The sequence below is a fragment of the Ambystoma mexicanum genome, chromosome 10 (genome assembly GCF_040938575.1).
Source record: "Ambystoma mexicanum isolate Mex_15411 chromosome 10, UKY_AmexF1_1, whole genome shotgun sequence".
NCBI classification, from domain to species: domain Eukaryota; kingdom Metazoa; phylum Chordata; class Amphibia; order Caudata; family Ambystomatidae; genus Ambystoma; species Ambystoma mexicanum.
This window is the reverse complement of record NC_090932.1, coordinates 259,353,430-259,375,819: the sequence shown is the minus strand read 5'-3', so window position 1 is coordinate 259,375,819 and position 22,390 is coordinate 259,353,430. Positions and strand designations below refer to the sequence as shown.

Here is a 22,390-nt window from a genome sequence, read left to right as displayed (position 1 = left end):
TTAACATCAGTGAGGCCCCACGCCCGAAGCACACAGATACCTCTCCAGACCCTCGACGCCAGGCGTCGAAAGTCTCTGGGGCCCCCAAGGGACAGGGAAAACATTTTTCCACGCACGGAGAAGGGGGGAAACAGCGGAAAGCACAGCCTTCCACCCCTGTAAAGCCTAAGCAGACAAGCAAACACAAGTCTACCCTTGAAAATAAATCACCTGCTAAAGTAATACCCTGTTCCAGGGAATGGTCCAGTGAAGACATAGACAGGGTTATGTCTAGGATGTCTTCCTTGGCTGATTTTTATGATAAGAACCCAGAACACTTTCTTTCATATAACCCTCAAGGGGCCACACCCTCAGGCTCCTCCGATCCTATCCCGCTAAGTAAAGAGCCCCGGGTCGAAAGACCTGAACCCTTCAAGGTTCAGCCTTACTCCACTCCATATTCTACTCCACTCCCCAGTTATCAGGGACAAGTTTTCCCTGAAGAGGACCAGGAGTTTGCATTTATGGAAGAACAAACCGGGACAGATTACTATGCAGAGGATGAGGACCTGGAGGAGGGAGAAGATGAGCAGGAAATTTACAGAGTAGATTCCCCAGTACAAAGCGAAGCCCCAGTTACTGACTCTCCAGTTGATAACCAGCCCCTCCTTAACGAGGTTCTCGCTCGAGCAGCGGAACACTTCCACATCGACACCCACGGTGTACAGGAGGAAAGGGACTTCGCGGAGGAGTTTGTAGGAGAGAGAAGACCGGTCGCTCAGACCATCCCTATCCTCAAATCCATCCAACGAAGAATAGATCCTTCCCTGGTGAATCCTAACCTCACCAGAGCTGTCAACCCCAGAATTGAAAAGATTTTCCGGGCAGCCCAGTCTGACCCTCTGTATATAAAGGGACATCTTAAACCAGATTCCCTAGTGGTGACCAACACTAGAAAGAGGGCTGGCACGCCCTTATCTTCATCAGAAGCTCCTCCCGACAAGGAGAGCAAAAAACTTTACGGGTTTGGCAGAAAGGTAGCCTCAACGTCCGCCTACCAAGCAAGGATTGCGAATTCCACCACCCTGTTGGCTAGTTACAATTGCCATCAATGGGAAGAAGTCGCGGCGCTCATTGCCTCTGCTCCAGAACCGTTAAAGGGCCAGCTGGCTCGGATCTCGGCAGAGGGGAGAGCCGTGTCTGGTTGCATTTTAAAAGCAACTTTCGACGCCGCTGACAACGCAGGGAGATTGATAGCAGAAGGTACTGTTATCAAGAGACATGCGTGGTTACGGCAGTCGGGATTCAAGACAGAAACCCAGGCTTCTTTAATAGACAAGCCAGTGGAACCCGACCTATTGTTTGGGAAAGCGGTCGAAGACGCACTTAAAAATGCCAAAGATGAATATGAGACTCTCAAATCCCTTGGCCAGCTTACCAACAAACCCCCTAACCAGAGGGGGAACAATAATTTTCGTCGCCCACGCGGCCAAAATTCACAAAGAGGCAACTATGCCCAGGGACAAGGTACACAATGGAATAACAACCAGCAGTCTACCCAGAGTTACGGCAGGGGTAACAAGAGAGGTCGTGGAAGAGGCAGAGGCAGCCCCAACAAGGGCGGGGGCACGCCTCCACCAAAACAGTGACGCTCAGTTCAGGGTCCCTTGCCACGCAACCCCAGTAGGGGGACGCATTTCCACCTTCACCCAGGCTTGGGAAGGGATCACCTCAGACAGATGGGTGCTGTCAACAGTATCCGCAGGATATTGTATAGAACTACTGCAGCGTCCCCGGAATCATCCTCCACGACAAAGAGTGCACTCCCTAGAGCATCAAAGGATCCTTCTCGAGGAGATCGCCATTCTGCTAGAAAAGGACGCGATAGAACTCGTCCCAGGACACCAGGTAAACAAGGGTATCTATTCAACTTACTTCCTTGTGCCAAAGAAAGATTTGACAATGCGCCCAGTATTGGACTTACGGCCTGCCAACAAATATGTCAAGCCCCAAAAATTCCGTATGACCACGCTACAAGAGTTAATCCCCCTCCTAAAAAAGGGGGATTACATGGCAACCTTGGATATGAAAGATGCTTATTTTCATATTTCCATGCTCCCAGCGCACAAAAAGTACTTGCGCTTCAAGGTGGACAGTCGCCACTACCAATTCAAGGTACTGCCCTTCGGGATAGCTTCAGCACCAAGGGTATTCACCAAGGTACTGGCGGTGGCGGCTGCACACCTACGCAGGGAAGCAATCCCGGTGTACCCTTATCTGGACGACTGGCTCATAACGGGGGAAACCCCAGGAATTTGCAGGTCAAACATTCAGAGGACTATCGACCTCCTCCACGAATTAGGCTTCTCCATCAACGAGAAAAAGTCAAGTCTGGTGCCAAGCACCTCAAAACAGTTTCTAGGAGCTATCCTAGATACTCAGAAAGGATTGACCTTCCCTTCGGAAGAGAGAATTCGGAATATACTTCTGCAAATTCCGCATTATCAGTCAGGTCAACAGATAACAGTACGCAAAGCTATGCGGTTACTGGGCATGATGGCGTCATGCATTTACCTGGTCCCCCACGCGCGTCTGCGCATGCGTCCCATGCAGGAATGGTTGGCGAAACAGTGGTCTCAGGCAAGTGGTCATTGGGACGATCTAGTGGTCGTTTCGCCAACACTCGTACAGAGCCTACACTGGTGGACAAGAGAGAATCTCGCAAAGGGGAAACCCTTTTACGATCCCGAAGTACAAGCCGTGGTGACTACAGATGCATGCCTGACTGGGTGGGGAGCTCACCATCTCCACCACACAGCTCAGGGTCTCTGGTCTCACTCAGTAGCCAAGAACCACATCAATCTGCTAGAGCTTCTGGCAGTATTCCGAGCGCTAAGGGCGTTCGAGCCCCATCTACTGAACTTGTCGGTGCAGATCAGGACGGACAGCACGACAGCCATGTTCTATCTGAACAAGCAAGGGGGGACTCGTTCGCCAAATCTGTCCAAGCTTGCCCAGAAAATATGGATATGGGCACTCAGACGGAACATCTTCCTGTCATCGCAACATGTTCCAGGGGAGCTCAATTCCCTAGCGGATGCTCTAAGCAGAAACTCCCTCCCAGAAGAACACGAATGGGTCCTTCACAGAGACGTAGTAGAAGATCTCTTCTCTCAGTGGGGTTTCCCCACTATAGACCTATTCGCCACAAGCGAAAACAAACAATGCCCAGGATTTGCATCCAGGTTCCCCCAGCCGGACTCCCAAGGGAATGCCCTGTGGATGAACTGGTCAGGGATGTTTGCGTACGCTTTTCCACCAACTCCTCTCATCAGGAAGGTGGTGTACAAGATGAACAAGGAATCTATGACGCTCATACTAGTTGCTCCCATGTGGGCGAGACAACCATGGTTTCCACACCTACGCAGGATGGCGGTGTGCGAACCCATCAGACTCCCAGCCTGGTACAACCTACTGTCCCAGCAACAGGGTCAAACAGTGCATCAGGAACCCAACTCTATGAACCTAGCAGCATGGCTCCTGAAGTCATAGAGTTTGGACATCTCAAATTACCACAGAGGTGTATGGACATTCTAAAGGAGTCCAGGAAACCAAATACAAGGCACTGTTACTTTGATAAGTGGAAAAGATTCGTTATCTGGTGCCAGAATAAACAAATCAACCCGGTTGATTGCACTCCTTCCAACGTTGTGACATACATGCTCCACCTGCTGGATGCAGGGTTGGTTTTTAACTCGCTGAAAGTACACCTGGCAGCCCTCTCGGCTTACACCACATCCCATAACAAGGTCTCGTGGTGGAAAGTACCAGTGGTTAAAGCCTTCATGGAAGGAGTAAAGAGACTTCACCCTCCTATTTCGAACCCACCGCCAGGATGGGACCTCAACGTGGTGCTAGCTAAGCTCATGGGACCCCCATTCGAACCCATGCATAAAAGTAGTCTCAAACACCTGACTTATAAAACGGCCTTCTTAGTAGCCATTACCTCCATAAGAAGGGTCAGTGAAATTCAGGCTCTGTCAGTGCAGGATCCTTTCTTTACTATCCACAAGGACAAACTGGTTTTACGCACACACCCTAGGTTCTCACCTAAATTCATATCCAAGTTCCATGTAAACCAGTCCATCGAGCTTCCGGCTTTCTTCCAGAACCCGCAAAGCTCGGCTGAGGTGAAACTACACACCCTAGATGTGCGTAGGGCGGTCCTATACTATGTAAATAAAACCAGACCGCTAAGGAAAACAGATCAACTGTTTGTCTCCGTAGCTACAGGCAGAGAGGGGGATCGCGTCTCTAAGGGCGCTATCTCGAAGTGGATTATCAACTGTATACAGCTGTGTTACTCTCTTTCTGACAAGACTCTGCCTTTTACGCCAAGGGCCCACTCTACTAGAGGCATTGGTGCCACTCTGGCTTTCATTGCAAATGTTCCCCTCGACACCATTTGCAAAGCGGCTACTTGGAGCTCTATTCACACTTTTACTCAGCATTACTGCATTGACACTCATTCCAAGACAGATACACAAGTGGGACAAGCGGTTCTAAGACACCTGTTTGCTCATGACCCTTCTCACATCCCACCTCCTTCTTCTGGTACTGCTCGCTAATCTATGCACAGCATGTGATCTAAGCAGATTCCACAAGCCTCAGAAGGGATACATTACTCACCGTAATCGTATTTCTGATGCTTGTATCTGCTTAGATTCACATGCGACCCACCCTTCCTCCCCTCCGAGAGAAGGCGCATGATTGCTTGTAGTCTTACCTTTTCTGTCTATCTGCTTGGATTATCTGTACTCACGCTACTCCTCATGCTTCCTCATGTCAGAAAAAATACAATCTGAGGATCCTACACGCGTGAGGGATCTTGGGTACAGTGGACGTCACACTAGGGATAGTATTACTGGCACGCCTGTGTCGACGCCCATTTTCGACTTTCGAAAAACAAACTGTAATACTCCGCAGCTTCCACTAGATGTCGGCCTATGCACAGCATGTGAATCTAAGCAGATACAAGCATCAGAAATACAATTACGGTGAGTAATGTATCCCATATATATATATATATATATATATATATATATATATATATATATATATATATATTTTCACTAAAAAAAACTTTGTTAAGGAGACGTTATAGTTAAGTTGCCCTACCAAAAACCTGTGCCCTCCACTAAAAAACCTATTCAAATGTGCCATTATGGTTCAAAGTAAAACCGAAAAACTCCTGAAATTCGCCAGTTATGGTAGGCTAAGCAACCATAACTGCCCGCACCACTGTGCACTGCTAACACTAACACCCAGGACATCAAAGATGACATCACAAATGTCATTGATGACATCACTGGTGACATCACATGTGCATTTACTTTTTAGACATGGGGTTGTGAATCATAACAGCGCGGTAATGAAGTTTTTATGCTGAATATACACTATCAGCATGTGCTCTTGCAGATATGTAGTATAGTTTGATTACTTTACAAACATATAACGTAGACCATACAGAACCTCCTTGCTATCGATATTGTGAAGGCACGGACTGAGCGCCTGTCTGCGGACGGACGTGGACGAGGTCACCACTACCAAAACAGTCAGGGGCCATCTGAAATTGTACTAATGTGTCACAGAAAAAATGTTCAACTTTGAGAAAGGACATAGAAAGACATTATAATTAGTAGTAAACAAGTAGAGAAACCTAAACGTCTGAAATAAAAACCATGCATTTAATGACCATGTAGAATGAAATGGATTGTACCATAAAAAGAAAAAGGATGACTCCAACGTAAGTAACTCAAAGAAACTCTGTAGGCAGGACCGACAGTAGACACACGCACTTCAAGGAAGACAAATTACAGCAAAAAAGTAAGTTAACTTAATTTTTCTTATATGACCGTGTACTTTTTTTGGTATAAGGGGGAGAAGAAATAATTTCTTTCTGTTCTTTTCCTACAGAAATGTGCAGTAAATTGGAGTGGCTGGAGGAGAATTTTCCGCTTGGGGAAATGTCCGAAGATAGCGACACTAATGGTACACAGTGCTCTGTATAACCAAAATAATGTTCAGTATTTTATGGCCATTTAACATATATATATTTATTTGTACCAGACCAGGAAAAAAAAAAGAAGAGAAGCCATCAAAGGACACAGAGGAAGACAGGCTGAAAAGGATAGAACGTAAAATGGAGACACTGAATGATAATTTTAATAGTTTAAGGGAATTTGTGGAAAAATTTGTTAGAGGAAAAGTAGGTTACCACTGTCCCACCTGTACCTGCCCCCCTTCTCCATCCCCCAGTGAACCGTCCCCAAACCTTCAAGAAGAAAATAGACGTTTTGATGAAATATCCATCCTTCTTCCCCACACAAATCATCTCCTCACAATCAGCCCGTGTTGAACCCTAATTCCCCTATATTCGTGTCAGTGTCTGCATCCCCCTGAGTTTCTGTTCATTAAAGTGTGTATAATCTTTTAGAAAGTTTTTGTATAGTTGTTGTTGAATACGGGTTAGAGAAAACATTTTTCTTTAAAAAGACTTGTTCGCGAACAGCACACCTGTTCGAGCTAGCCGTAAGCAATACAATGTGGATGTTCTGACAGCAATACACTTACCCGTACCAATGGCAACCAAGATGGAACTGATCTTAGAAGGCACCATCTGTGCAAGTTGTGTGTAAAGGAATAGAATGGGGCGTGCTAAGGACATTATACCTCTCAGTACGGCTCACAAACGAGTTAAACCATGTTCCTAGAACATAGTAGGTAGGCAGGATGTATATAAATGAGGCAAATTGGAATTGTTCTAAGGACACTATATTTGTCCGTATCGTTCACAGCAAGATGAAACCGTCCGTAGAACAGGCGCGGTGTCCGGCATGTTCGTTATCAAACAAAATGGAGGTGTCCTAAGGAGACAGGACCTGTTCTTACAGTCATCAGATCAGGTACGCACATGCACAGTACACCCATAAGTACTGCGAACATCCCGCCTGTCCCTAACTGTCCATCTCACTTGTGGCGCACTTTTAATTCGTTGCCGGACCCGAACACTGTCCGTAGAACACTGGCACGCATGCGCACGTGTGTTAGTCTGCATTTGGTGTTGTGAGGGCATGCTTTTCCCTCGCGGATGTGTACAAGATATATTCATGTGACCACACCCACGCTGAGCGTGTGGACTAATTTGCGCACTTTGTCTGCTTTCGCAACACCGCAAAATAACTGACACATAAATGGGAAAGTATTTTTCAGTATAACATCACCATTTGACATTTCCCATACAATAGCTCCACATGTAAATGTGTCATTTATAATTTTTGCAGCATTTTACAGCGAGCAATGTGGTCACGAGCGGTTATAGGTCAAAGTATCGAATCAAAAGTATTGAATGACAAAAGGGTCGCATCAAAAGGACCGAAAACAAAAGGTTCGAAAAAATGCTATTTATTTTAACATATTTTTTTTTTGGGGGGTCCCCCCCAACCCCTGTTTATGTGGTAAAAAACACTTTTTCTACCTAAACGGAATCCCCCCAAAAAATATATAATAAAAAAAAAATTCGAACCTTTTGTTTTCGATCCTATTGACTCCCTTTTGCATTCAAATCTTTTGTATTCAGTCCTTTAACTGGACACCGTCAAGAGCCGCATCCTTCGACCCCTATAAATGGCCACACCCCCGAGCTCATCTTCATTGTGCTTCTGGCTATAGCAGTTAGAGTTGTGGTGCCTTTACCTCTGTAGCAACCGTTTGGCAAAAAATCCTTATGGCATCCATAGCTGCTACTGCTACATTTCTCTCAGCACCACCCCCAAACACTCCAGCGCCACCACCTCCCCAAGGGCCTGCAGAGGGATATACGGGTGAGGATGTAGAGATTGAGGAAAAAGAGGAAGAAGAGAATGAGGTGGAGGAACTCCGCACTACAAACACTCGGCGGGAGTCGTGGGTGTGGCAGTTGTTTTCCGTTTATGGGAACGTACCGAAAGCATGTGTGAACCTGGTCAAGTGCAACCAGTGCCAGTGCCAGTTGGTGCTGAGTCGCGGGAGACTTAGTGCGTACAGCTTTGGTACGACAACCATGAAACAACACCTAACGTTGTTCCACAGTGCGGACATTCACAAGGTGGTGCCATGTGAAGAACGTAGTAGATTGAGTTCCTCCACAGCATCCTCTGTGTCCGCTCCTCTCACCACAAGAGACACTCCTGTGGGGGAGCGCATTCCTCCAGCTGCGTCACAAGCCATTCGCGATGCTGTTGACCCTTACCTTTCGAGGGTCACAATATTGTGTATGTACTGTCACGCAGTTCTCTGCAGGGGGAAGAGTCTTCGAAGTGCTTTTGAGGCTACGCTCACTGAGCACGAGAAGAACTGCGCCCTACATAAGTGAAGGCCACCCTATATCTTTCTCTCTCCACCTGGACCTTCTTATCCCCGTGGTTGGTGTCCCTTCCTTACCCTCCCTTGCCCTCCTCTCCTAGTGTGTTGTGTCCATAAAAGCACTGAACTGAAAAGTTATGCAAATTTTAAAAAAGGATCTTTTCAGAGCCGCCTTTCTCAGTTTAGCAATAGAGCTTTGAAGTGACCGTTGTAGGCCCCCTTGCTTTATTTGAAAAGTCAGCGGACAGTCATGGGACACACAAAAATGGAGGGTGCAAGCAAAGCAAAAACAATGTACTTTTCACTGGGAGTAAGTGGTGGCTCTGAAAAGATCCTTTCGCTGGTGTCGCGTATGCTTCAAAAACTGTAGGGTGAAAAAATTGATTGGCAAATAGGTTACTATGATTCCAAAAAAAGTTGCAATGCATGTTGTACATTGCGAAGAAAAATTTGATTTCCAGCATATGTGAGATGGACTCCATATCTGCGAAATATGAAAGAGCTGCGAAACAAAATGTTTTCATTGTGGAATGAGGACATGCCAACATTTCTTAGAAATGCACAAACAGCCTTATTCACATTGCGCCGAGCTTTCTCCATTTGTGGGCCAAATGCAGATGAACGCAGCCACTTTTGTCTTTGAGCAATACGGGAAAAAACTATATGGCAATTCGGAAACATGTCCATGATTTGCGCAAGTCCTTCCTTCATTGCAAATTGCAAAGAAATTCCAGAAACATGGCCTAAACTATTGCTGCCGCAATTAATGATAAGTATATCAGGATGACGCTCTGTCTGTAAAGTAATGCAGAGAGGTACCAAGTCCAACCACCTCATTCCGCGCACGCCATGCCAGTGCACTTCCACATGAGGAAATCCAAGATCTGCACATGGACCGCAACTTTCTGCATGCACCTTCAGCCAATGTATCCACGAGTCTCCCAAAATCCAGATAATCTGTTTTCGAGTACACAGAGCCATGGCTGTCTGGTCCCCTGTCAGAGAAAAGATGTTCTGACTAAATATCTCTGTACAGAACACACCCACTGACCTTTACTGACAAATCCCTACCTTCGCACATTCTCATTTGCATGCGCTCCACCCCAAAATCCCTGTTGGTAAAAGGCGGCGCCTGCAAATTATCGCCATGTTCGCGGTCACGTACAGGAACAAAGTGTGCCGACTGTACATTTAAATATTATTCCCCTTTTCCCCTTGAAGGTGGGCTCTGAAAAGGGCCGTTTTTTTGGGCAGATGCCTTACAGACACCTGTTATTTTTCTTTTTTTGTGATATTTTTTGTTCTTACTTTACTCCTACAACCACTACAGAACCTTCTCCGAAGCAAGCCTCACATTCCAAAAGAACATGGCATTTCCCAAAGAAGATAACGCAACACCATCTGCTTCGAAATAAGCCGCATTACTGGGAACAATGTTCTTGTGGCTGCAGAAAAACATACCAGCACGTAACATAAAAGCACACATGCCGCGATTAATGTTACACCTCCCAATACGTTGATCAGGACAGAAAACAGAACTATTGTCCCATTTTCTTCTAGGCAGTAACCCAGAAAAAATTAATTTCGCAGTTGGAAAGATGTTCATGACTGCTTCAACCAACTGTTCCAAATCTTTCAACAAAGTATGTGAACTCACATAGCCCAAATGGCAAGCACCGTAGTGCAAAAGTACCACCTGAGGAGTGGTCATCGTTCGCATCTCGGTGCAAACTTGGAGAAGTGCCGCAACATTGCGATCAGTCTCAATGCTCCACACCACCTCCACTCCTCTCGCATCAAAATGATGTGCCACATGCGTACCTTCGGCATACAGCTGTAAACCTTGGACAAAAATGTCTCCAAGGACCAAAACCCTGACCCTCTGCGCCCCTGCCATCTTCAGTATACGCACCGTCTTTCCCCACTGAACATCTGATTGGCTGATGCGCACAGTTCCTTTTCCGTGCTCGATTTGCTGTAGATACCCGTGCAAGGCATAAAATAAGTGGTATCGCATCGCAATTTGCGATACAATACTGCTGTTTTGCTGTATATTTAATGAATCATGTCGCACAAACTGCGATATGATTCATTAAGTATGAGCAAAACAAAAGATTGTGCCTAAACTCTGCCTCTCCTCTGCCTGAGTGAGTCTGTGCACTGCAGGCGAGGCAGAAGCACCCGGGGCTGGGCTCATAACATTGTATCAATGTTATGAGCCCAGCCCAGCCCGGATGCAAACGTCATTGCGTGAGAGGAGGATCTCAGTCCCCCTCTCACACTGGCTCTGGCGTTTTCTGAGGTAAGGAGTGCTTAGGGGAGGTTTGGTGGGGGAGCCGGGCCCGTTTTGAATTAATGATTTATGTGGGGCTGGGTGTTTAGCAAGTGGCCATCCTCAGAAGAAATATTTCTCCCGCCCGTTCGGGTGCGGGAAATATTAATTCCAGCCACACTTGCTATTACCCAGCCCCTCAGTAACACAGCATGCTCTTAAAAGGCTTTAAATATTCTTTAATTTCATGAAAGAATATTTAAAGCCTTCTACAAGCCGGCTGCATTATTACTGCGGGTGCTGGTTTTAGAAAGTGGCTGACAACATTATTTCTCCCGCCCGTTCGGGCGGGAGAAATATTATTGCCTGCCACTCTCTAACACCCAGCACTCGCACTAATAACGCAGCCTGCTCACAGAAGGCTTTTGAAAAGGTCTTCTGCGAGCAGGCTGTGTTATTACTGAGGGTGTTGGTGTTAGCAAATGGCTGACAATAATATTTCTCCCGTCCGTTCGGGCGGGAGAAATATTATTGCCTGCCACTCTCTAACACCCAGCACTCGCAGTAATAACGCAGCATGCTCTCAGAAAGCTTTTGAAAGGTCTTCTGCAAGCAGGCTGCGTTATTACTGAGGGTGCTGGTGTTAGCAAGTGGCTGACAATAATATTTTTCCCGTCCGTTCGGGTGGGAGAAATATTATTGCCTGCCACTTAATAACACCAGCACCCTCAATAATAATGCAGCCTGCTCGCAGAAGGCTTTACATATTCTTTCATTTCATCAAAGAATATGTAAAGCCTTCTACGAGCAGGCTGCATTATTACTGAGGGTGCTGATTTTACCAAGCGGCTGACAACAGTACGGGCGGGAGAAATATTGCCAGCCACTCTCTAACACCCAACAACAGGCCCGGCTGAAGATGTGTGCCCCCCCGGGCCCCCCACTGCTGAGGGTGGAAAGTGGTGCAGGGTCAGACTGGGACATACAATAATTGACTCGGGCACCAACTAGAAAGTGCTCCACAGTTGCAATTGGGAATTAATTCCTTTTGTGACGCTGTTCGAATAACCCAAGGGGAAGGTTTCTGATGTGCAAATTGTACATTTGAGAGAATATTTATTCAGCAACACTGGTCAAAACTATAATAGTCCAGTTGAGTAACTCTTCAAACTGGCCCACATTGGCAAAAAAGGTGGGCCACTAATTTGACCCAAAAACAGGCCCACACAGCTTGCAGAAGGCCTTTCAAAAGTTCTTCTGTGAGCAGGCTGCGTTATTACTGCGGGTGCTGGTGTTAGCAAGTGGCTGAGAATAATATTTCTCCTGCCCATTCGGGCGGAAGATAAATTATTGCCAGCCACTCTCTAACACCCAACACTCGCAGTAATAACGCAGCCTGCTTGCAGAATGCCTTTGAAAAAGGCTTCTGTGAGCAGCAACATGCCCGGCTCAAGATGTGTGCCTCCCGGCCCGCCACTGCTGAGGGTTGAAAGTGGCGCAGGGTCAGACTGGGGCATGCAATAATTGTCTCGGACACCAACGAAAAAGTGCTCCACAGTTGCAAATGGGAATTCATTCCTTTTGTGACGCTGTTTGAATAACTCAAGGGGGAGGTTTCTGATTCAGTGTGATGCAAATTGTACATTTGAGAGAATATGTATTCAGCAACACTGATCAAAGCTATTAGCCACAATATAGTCCAGTAACACATCAAACTGGCCCACATTGGCAAAAAAAGGTGGCCCACTTTGACCCAAAAAAATTGGCCCACACAAGCATTTTGCGTTTTTGGTAAGCCATGGGCCTATTGCCCTATAGGCCAGTCCGAGCCTGTAATGGTGCATGGAGGTTAGCTGCCGAATTTATCACGAAGCAGGCAGCCAGAGCCAGTAGGAAGCTTTACACTGGCCATACCTTTAATGTGAGCACTGCAAAGCACATATTAAAAGCCCCAGAACGAAAATTGTGACTTTTTGCTGTGCTTTGCGGACTGGAAACATGGGGGCATTTGCTGGACCCCCCCCTCCTCACAGAGGCTCGAGTCCTCTTTAGTTTGTAAAGGCTAAAGGCCCCAACGCTGTCCCAGATTGCTGGGCTGGGTGTTAGCAAGTGGCTGTGCTAGCATTTATTTCTCCCGCCCGTTCGGGTGGGAGAAATATTATTTTCACTCCATAGCGGGTGCTGAGGGACCGTGTTGATTCTCAAGTCCCCCCCAGAGTGAGTGTGCATTGTTGTGGGTAATGAGTTGCTTTTTGCTATTTTGTAGGACTTGGTCTGCAGTGTAGAGGAAGATTAAGCAGAGAGGCCCAACCCACTGTGACTTGATAACAACGGGCCTGAGAGGTAAGCAAAGCCTAGCCCAACTTTTTATTCTAAAAATATCTTTTTAATTGTAGACTATTCAAAGGCCTTCTGCAAGCAGGATGTGTTATTGGTGCAGGTGGCCGCGCTGTATTCAGGGTGTTCCAAATACTCCCCCAAAGGTGGTTGCTTCAAGTGATTTGTGTTCTTTGCAGATAAACAACCATTTTTGTAGTTCTTGAAACAAAGCAAATGTGCGCTACTAATTAGAACTTGGAAGGTATGTGGCAAGTTGCTTAAATTGCTGGCAAATTCAGGATTCACTGCTTAACCAAACTGTGTGATCCTGGGCAAATCATTTGACCCAACTCAGCCACACCAGTGTTCTGGCAAGAACAGAAATGTGCATTATTTATCCTTCGGCAGAGTTGGTGGCCTGATGGGCATTACATTGCACAATTTGCTGCTAACTTGCCACTCAATACTTCCCACAATGCCATGTAGTCACTTGGGCACCCTGATGATTTTTCTATTGGCTTTTATGTGTTTTATGGCACTCCCTCTTTAGATCATTTATTTTGATCTTTTAAATTATCTCACTTTTTGCTGACTTGCAATAAGCCAGACCACAAATGGATGATTACATTAACTTGCTGGGCCCATTTGTCTCGCAGATGCATGAGACTTTACGGCACTAGTAACTGGTAGGTGCTGCACCATGGCCTCACTGACCTGGGCAAACCAAGAGACTGGCAACTGGACATTTGGTTCTTCAGAATAAGATAACTAATGTCCCCAATGTTTCACAAACTCCTTGTAGCTGCTGTCTTCATCCTGGGGAGTTACTTGTGACTGACTGTTATATGTCAGAACACTAGCTAAATGAAACTTGATAATAAAATAAAAATGACACTCACAATTGCATCTGTATTGATATCTTGTTGACAATTTGATGGACATTACACTATGCACCACTGACTGCGGCATGACCCAGCTGCACAGAGCCTTGAAATGTGGTCCATCCATGCAGTTAACCTTTACATTTTACAGACACTCGTACTTGAGAGGTACATAGAAATGCTGTATTCTTGCTAATTGTTTGTCTTGAGGTAAAACTAACTTTGGGTGAGATTTAAAATAGGAGTACAAAATTGCTAATCAAATACGTTTATTTGCTAATCAAAAATATTCTAATTAGCAAATTCTGCTAATCAATTTTTGAAAACTAATTTATGCCTTGCCGTATGTGACACGCCCTACCCGCGGACAAGCGGTGTCTACGTGTGGCACGTAACTCTTAGCCGGTCCTTCTACCTTTCCACATCACTCGTGATTCCATTTCCTCATTGGACACAGCTATGCAGTCACACAACCATCCACCAATCACATTAACCATCCCTACATCTAACTCCGTCATCAAAATTTGGCACTTCAAATGTACTATTGATCACTGTGAATGCAAGTCGCATATCATTGTAAAGCACCTACTTCAAAAAATACTGTGCAAGTGTCACAGATTTCTACGTACAGCTCCATCTATGCGCATATGCATGCGTATAAACTACAGGTATGCATATTTTACTCAGAGAACATGTGCAACCCTTGTGATTTCATTTAAACAAATTATTACCACAAAATCTGCAATACATACCAACGGTTGTTCTTTAAGTACAAGATGTCCGATTTTTCTTTGACAAACAGCATTACTTCTTACTGTCTTCCGCATAACTTAAACATACGTTAGAACCCTCCCTTTTTAGTGGGAAACTCGATTTTCCATTGGAAAATGGCACATTTTTTACTGTGTACTGTCTACAGAAATGCTTCTTCCAATGCGATCGTATGATAAAAAGTAAACACTCCCGATTGCTGTGGTGACATCTCCCTTCGAGAGTCTCCCAATTTTTCCAAATCGTACTTATAATGTTAAAGTACAGATTTTTTCCCCATTTACTATACCGACCTGTCGCTTACAAACCTCTCTGCCATAGATAACACAGCTTAAAAGAAAGAAGACATTTTCGGAACCTAAAAAGTGTACGCATTTCTGAAGCACGTGCAACTGACATACTGCAAGTAACATAGAAAGGCAGCACATAGTGCAGTGAAAAGCACACATGCACTGTGTTCAAATGTCAAAGAAGAATACTGCGATGAAAAATACAACATTTACGACTACTGTAACATCACACCTTTAAACACACAAAGTTAATTCTTCTTTTTACAATCGCAGTGAAGACTACTCTCGTGAAAATCAACAGCATCTTCACTGCAAACGACATATCTGAAGAAACCTGGTTATTCTGCAAAAAACGTAAGTATAGTACGACCTTTATATTCTTACTATTCCTCAAACAGACTTGGTGGGTTATGTATTTAATTTGTGCACCAAAGCAAACAGTGATTTCTGAACCATTCTACCCATAAATCACCATTTACTGAACAAAGAATAACTGTCAGAATGACTCACACATCCCCATATGTTTGGAACTCAAGTACCATACAAATCCCTTAGAATGTTAGTACTAGAAAACAAATAGCTGTTTCAATTTGATGCCAGTATGTTCACTATTAATACTTCACCTCACCACTAGCCCACTTTCTTATCTCATCTGGAGCACATAGTAGTAGTATGCAAACAGAAAAGTAGACTTCCCAAATCATTGTAAGAGGCCAATGCACATTCACACACCACCACAAAGTGCTTACCCATCAAACTCATGCACGCAAGCTGACAGCACACATTGTACAACAGACCAAACCATGTCTTTTTTTTCAACAGAACCCAAAAAATGCCTACCAAAAAGCAAGTTCGTAGAAAGGAACGCAGAAGTAGAGCAAATAAAAATAAAAGTTTCCAACCTAAGCATCCATCTGTACCAGAGTTTGTACAGAACGTTGGAACAAAACGGCTAATACATTTGTTTACCAAAACAAAGGAAGACTCAACTACTGAAACTTTACCTCCTCCAACAAAATGTGGCACGAAGCACAAAACTCTTCACAAGAAATCGGCTACTAGTACCGCTAACAATCCCCCTATTAATCCTGATATAGTAACAAGAACCTATAGTAAAAAAAATATTTTAGCAAAAATGTTTCACCACAGAGTCCTTCAGAATCTAATAAGAAGAGGACCAAAATCATCCTCACCCCTTAAAACCTACCGTAGAAAAATAATCCTCGAAGCTCTTGTCGACAGTGCAATCATTCTCAAAAGGAAGTTGTTTATATTGGTGTTAAATAGAATGAAACCACTAACAAAACTAAGTACCAAACTGCAAGAGAAACTTATCAATAAACGGAAATTGAACAAAAATAACTTCTTATATATTTGTGGAGATGAATGAAGTCACACTACAACCACAGAACCATATTTTAATGAAGAAGCATACAAACAAAATCAAACAAACACAATTGCCATCCATAGCAGTGGAAGAAGACATGAAAAAATCAATAATACCATCATGGACCAAGAAACACTGCTTAGAAAAGTATCCACTGAAAACTCAGAATTACCTCTCGATTCGACTGAATCAGAGAGTCCAGTATACAAATGGCTGTGCACGTCAATGTGTGCCATTCCTAAAAAATCTTTCAAATCTTTACGTCAGTTCCTCAATCAGTATGTGAAAGGTAAAGACAAAATTAAAATGAAAGTGCTGCAAAATATGGATACCTGTCCAGTGCGCAAATAGACAGGACTGCAAGGACATTCATTAGCCTGCATTTCTGGACCTATTTGCAAAAGCACCTTCCATGATATCAAAAAGATATCAATACATCATTCAAATGTAAGAAATCTAGTGTATAAAATATACTATGCTAAAAGTCCAGCTTCAGAATTAGCCATTTTAAATAACACTCTGTCATGAACCGTCGCCTGCGTCCATTCTGAACTTCGTGGTCCCTGACCGATAGAGGACTGAATGCAGTAATCCTCCCAACATGGCCGCCTGCTGCGGAACGCAGCTTGCCAGTCTTTGCGCTGCACGCTCTGCATACTACTAAACAGACACGCCCCCGCAGCTCGGCGCGTCTCAACGCTACCGCTCGCTGTAGTTGGATGTGTGTTGCCAGAGTTCGCTCAGGGCTTTTCTCTGAATCCTGTTTCCTGGTTCCTTGAATCCTCCTCCTTTCCTTCCTTTCCTCAAACTTACCTCCTAACTTTCCTGGATTTTCATCTGCGCTCGAGTCACAGCGTTCTGTGCCTCAGAGCGTGGACATTGTTCCTTCCTGGTTCCGTCCTGGACATCTGACCGTATCCTGGAGGTACCTGCTCATCCTGCCACCCTCCCGCACTGCCTCCGGGCCACCCCTTGCACTGGGGTCTGTATCTGTACCCATACATCCCCCCCTTTTTCTTCCTGCACATATCAGACCTACCCTGTCTGCTGCCTTAAACATAGCACTTGCAAATTGCTGGCTGCATTACCACTGTTTGTTGCCTTTATTATTTATTTATTGTTATTTATCATTTTCTCCTCTGCTTCACACTTTCCACCTCTCCCCCCTTCCATGCACTTTTCCCCTCCCCCCTCTGCCATGCACTTGCGCGTTCTCAATGTCACTGGGCCTAGTAAGATCGCTGTTTTGTTCTCCCTTGTTCCCCTCCCTTGCCTTGTCGCGCTCTGAAACACTTGTGTACGAGCACGATAGAAATAAAATATCAATCCTCACGCTGGAATCCGAAGACCAGCACACGGGTGTATATAAATGCCGGACCGTGCGAAAGAAATCACAGAAGAAGGTTGCAAGCAAACAGGAAAAACAGGTGAGAAGGGGAGAGACTTGTGACAGATTGAGACGCCGAAAGAACGATACGGATACAGAGATGGAAACCACGGTTCAAGACCTCATGAGAGGCATGCAGGAACTTACCACAGAAGTTCAAAACCTTAAGGCAGAGAATGCTGCTTTAAAGCAGCTGGTCTTGTCTCGTGACTCTGCTACTAAGGAAAGTGTGTTATTGGGAGGAGTAGTGGACAAATATGATGGTTCTCCAAAGACCCTTCGTGCCTTCCTTGATTCATGTTTGGTACATTTCACCTTCAAGCCCTACTACTTTTCCACCCCTAGAGCAAAGGTGGGGCTATGATATCACACCTCACTGGTAACTCTTTGACCTGGGCAACCCCCCTAGTCAATTCGGGCAACGCCCTGCTGGATGATTGTGAGGGGTTCGTGGAAGCCCTAAAAGCCATGTTTGATCGTCCTGAGCAGGTTTACAGCGCTCAAGAACGTTTACTTGAATTTCAACAAGGATCCCAGGATATGCTTACCTATGTGACCCGTTTCAAACAACTTGTGAAGGAAGCTGATTGGTCCCAAGAGGCCAGCTTCACCCTCTTTCAAAGAGGCCTGAATGAGGAAATAAAGGACGAGTTAGCCAGGGTAGCTCGCCCAAATTTCTTCAGGCCCTCTTGGACCTTTCCCTGCAAATCGATTTTCGAATCCAGGAAAGAAAGGCGGAGAAAAAGAAGTCTAAGTCATCATTCCAAAAGGCTGCCATAGACCAACCTTCCAGACCAGAGCCCGAAGCTTCCCCGACCTCGGATCCAGAACCCATGCAACTGGGGGCCTTCCGTGGACCCATTACCCTACAAGAAAGGATGCGCCGCATTCATACTGGTCTGTGCATGTATTGCACCTCTGATAAATATCCTGTGAGAGAGTGCCCTATCGCTCCTCCACGGCGTTCGGGAAACGCCAGCTCTCGATCCTAGATGGGGCACAGTTTCGGGCGTGTGGTGTCTGCTCCACGTCAAATCCTTCCTTGAACTCTCCTGGAAAAAATAACCTTGTGATTCTACAGGCCTTCCTATCGCCTTCCAAGAAAGAATCTTACCCCATACTGGCATTAGTGAATTGCAGAGCCATGGGCATATTGATAGATCATGATTGGGTACCTACTCACCATATTCCATACGCAACACGAGAGACTATGCTACCTGTTGAAGCTATCGATGGGAGACCCCTATCTTCAGGACCCATAACCCTTCAAACCAAGGAGCTTCTTCTTTCTATAAACCACCACCAAGAGAGGATTAAATTTGATATTATCAGATCTGCCCACTATCCAATGGTTCTAGGCATGCCCTGGTTACAGAAGCACAACCCCTACATCAATTGGGCAGCAGGCTCTTTGTTTCTTGGTTTGGAACATTGTATGTCCCACTGTTTGTCCCTAAACACCCCTGAAGACTTCCAAGAAAATCAGCAAATACCAGTCATCATCTCTAACATCATCCAGATTCCTAAGGCCTACCAGGCTTACACAGATGTATTCTCGACAGCCATTGTTCAAGCTCTACCACCCCACAGACCTGAGGATTGTGGCATCGATACAGAACCTTCAGCAGTAATTCCTTTCGGAAGAATGTTTAATTTGTCAGAACCTGAAAAAAGGGCCCTCCGGGAATATCTGGATACCAACTTGGAGAATGGAACTATTCGACCATCCAAGTCCCCGGCGGGCGCTTCTCTATTTTTTGTTCCCAAGAAGGATTCCAAGGAATTTAGACCATGTCTAGATTACCGTGGCCTTAACCAATGCACTCTCAAGGACCGTTACCCATTACCTCTCATCTCGGACATCCTGGAAGCAGTCAGAGGTGCAGTCATCTTCACAAAACTAGATCTCAGGGGCGCCTACCATCTAATTCGTATAAAAGAAGGTGACGAATGGAAAACATCCTTTAGACCACCCTTCGGCCATTTTGTATACCTGTTTATGCCCTTTGGACTTGCTAATGCCCCAGCAGTATTCCAAAGTTTTATGGATCAGGTATTTTCTGATATGCTGTTCCTCTTTGTCATCGTATATCTAGACGACATACTGATCTACTCCAAGGACCATATGAAACATAAAGAGCACTTAAGGTAGTCTTACAACGTTTACGTGAACATAAGCTTCTGGCCAAACCCGAGAAGTGCCTTTTCCATGTATCTACTGTTCACTATCTTGGATTCGTTCTTAGCCCAAAGGGGATTGGAATGGACTCTTCGAAGGTTGATTCCATTCTATCTTGGCCTGTTCCAACTACTGTAAAGCAAATTCAATCCTTCCTGGGACTTGCTAACTTCTACAGAAAATTCATACCAGCATTTTCTGAGATCGTGCATCCTATTGTTACATTATTAAAGAAAGACACTGATTTTCAGTGGACCTCAGCCCAAGATTCGGCGTTTCAACGGTTGAAGTCGGAGTTCACACAAGCTCCCATTCGAGCTCAACCCGACACAGACCGACCCTTCATTGTTGAAAATGATGCCTCCAACTACGCCATTGGGACAGTCCTGAAACAGGAACAACCCATCGCCTATCTCTCCCACACCTTGACTCCCAGTGAAACTCATTATTCCGTCCTGGAGAAGGAATTGTTAGCCATCCGTCAGGCTTTCACTGATTGGCTTCATCTCCTTCTGGGAGCCAAACACCTGGTACAAGTCCGCACGGACCATCGGAATCTTCAAGTCCTACAATCCCTAGAATATAGAAACAGTCGCCAAGGCCGTTGGGCCTTCTTTTCTGCCCAATACCAATTCCAAATCCATCATTTCCCTGGAACACATAACATTATAGCCGATGCCTTATCCAGACGTCCTGATTATGAACCCCTTGAGGATCGGACCTTTCCTAAGATGTTTCCCAACACAATATTTGTTGCTCAAGCAATTACTCTCCTGGAAGACATTCGAATCCAAACTCAGTCCTCGGAACCTTGGAAGGAGTTTAAGAGAAACAACCGATGGAAACTCAAAACAAAAGACGGATATCTATTCAAGGGGTTGGTTATCCCTACTCCTGGACGGATACAAAAGATCACAAGCCTATATCATGATACCTTTCATTCAGGACACCGTGGCATCACCAACACCCTCCATCTAATACAAAAACAGTTTTGCTGGCCAAGGATGAAGGATGATATCAAGATCCATGTCCAGACCTGTGCAGTCTGCAATTAGAACAAACATGACAATAAAAGACCAGCAGGTCTCCTGCTCCAACCAGCAATACCAACAAGACCCTGGGAAATCATTGTCACAGATTTTATCGTGGAACTACCGTCTTCCAGAGGCTACACAACCATAATGGTTACCATTGATCTGTTCACAAATATGGCTCATTTTACGCCTTTAAACAAGCTACCATCCTCATCCGAACTTGCTGGAATTTTCCTAGAACACATATTCCGGCTTCATGGGCTACCTTCCAAAATCATTTCTGACCGAGGACACCCCGTACATATCCCAGTTCTGGAAACAGTTATGTCGTATACTGGGAATCCAACGTGCCTTGTCTTCGGGTTATCACCCACAGACCAATGGAGCTACTGAACGAGTAAACCAAACCCTGGAACAATATCTTTGTTGCTTCGCCACCAAGGTCCGGGATGATTGGTCACTCTTAATACCTGTGGCCGAATTTGCATACAACAATTCGGATCATTCAGCTATCAAAACCAGTCCTTTCTTCTGTAGTCAAGGATTTCATCCTTCTGTCCTGCCGTCCATTCTTCCACACCCTACCCCAGTTCCTGCGGTTGACTCCTGGATTGAAACACTAATCAATGTGCAAAAAGAAGCTAAGGAACACCTAGAAAAGGCCCGAAGAGACGTTAAACATTATGCTGACTCCAAAAGAAGACCTGGGCCTTCCTATTCAATAGGCGATAAGGTCTGGTTATCCTCGAAACTCCTCCCACATCACCTACGACCAAATAAATTGGCTCCCAGGTATTATGGACCCTTTTCTATAAAAGAAATCATCAATCCAATGGCCTTTCGACTCCGATTACCAGAATCATGGAAAAGGATCCATCCCGTCTTCCACACTTCTCTGTTAAAACCATATGTTCAGCCCTCTTGAACAGCTCCAAGATCCACCCCAGTGATTGTCAATGACCAACTCGAATACGAGGTCTCCAGTATTTGTGACTCTAGGTACTGACGTGGTCAAATACAATATTTGGTCGAATGGAAAGGGTATCCTCCCAGTGAGCGCACCTGGGAACCCATGTCAAACATGAATGCCCCCAGGCTGATTCAAAGGTACCATCTCATCCATCCAGGCAAACCCAGAAGAGCTGGGCTTCAGAGGAGGCATACTGTCATGAACCGTCACCTGCGTCCATTCTGGACTTCGTGGTCCCTGACCCATAGAGGACTGAATGCAGTAATCCTCCCAACATGGCCGCCTGATGCGGACCGCAGCTTGCCAGTCTTTGCGCTCCACGCTCTGCGTACTACTAAACAGACACACACCCGTGACTCTGTGCGTCTCAACGCTACCGCTCGCTGTAGTTGGATGTGTGTTGCGGGGTTCGCACAGGGCTTTTCTCTGAATCCTGTTTCCCGGTTCTTTGAATTCTCCTCCTTTACTTCCTTTCCTCAAACTTACCTCTGAACTTTCCTGGATTTTCGCCTGCGCTC

At 45.4% G+C, this 22,390-nt stretch overlaps 1 protein-coding gene across 3 annotated transcripts in view; it reads left to right on the top strand.

Annotated features, from left to right (window-relative positions):
• The window catches only part of LOC138491336 (dysbindin domain-containing protein 2-like), a 554,316-nt gene that overhangs the window by 370,005 nt on the left and 161,921 nt on the right, over positions 1-22,390 (top strand). Inside the window, exon 4 of one of the 3 annotated variants that reach the window (XM_069617811.1) lies at positions 12,921-12,997. The exons of the other annotated variants lie outside the window; for them this stretch is intronic. Coding sequence (XP_069473912.1) covers positions 12,921-12,979 — 59 coding nt within the window. The 3' untranslated portion in view covers positions 12,980-12,997. The remainder of the gene's footprint in view (positions 1-12,920; positions 12,998-22,390) is intronic. 3 annotated transcript variants of the gene reach the window in all.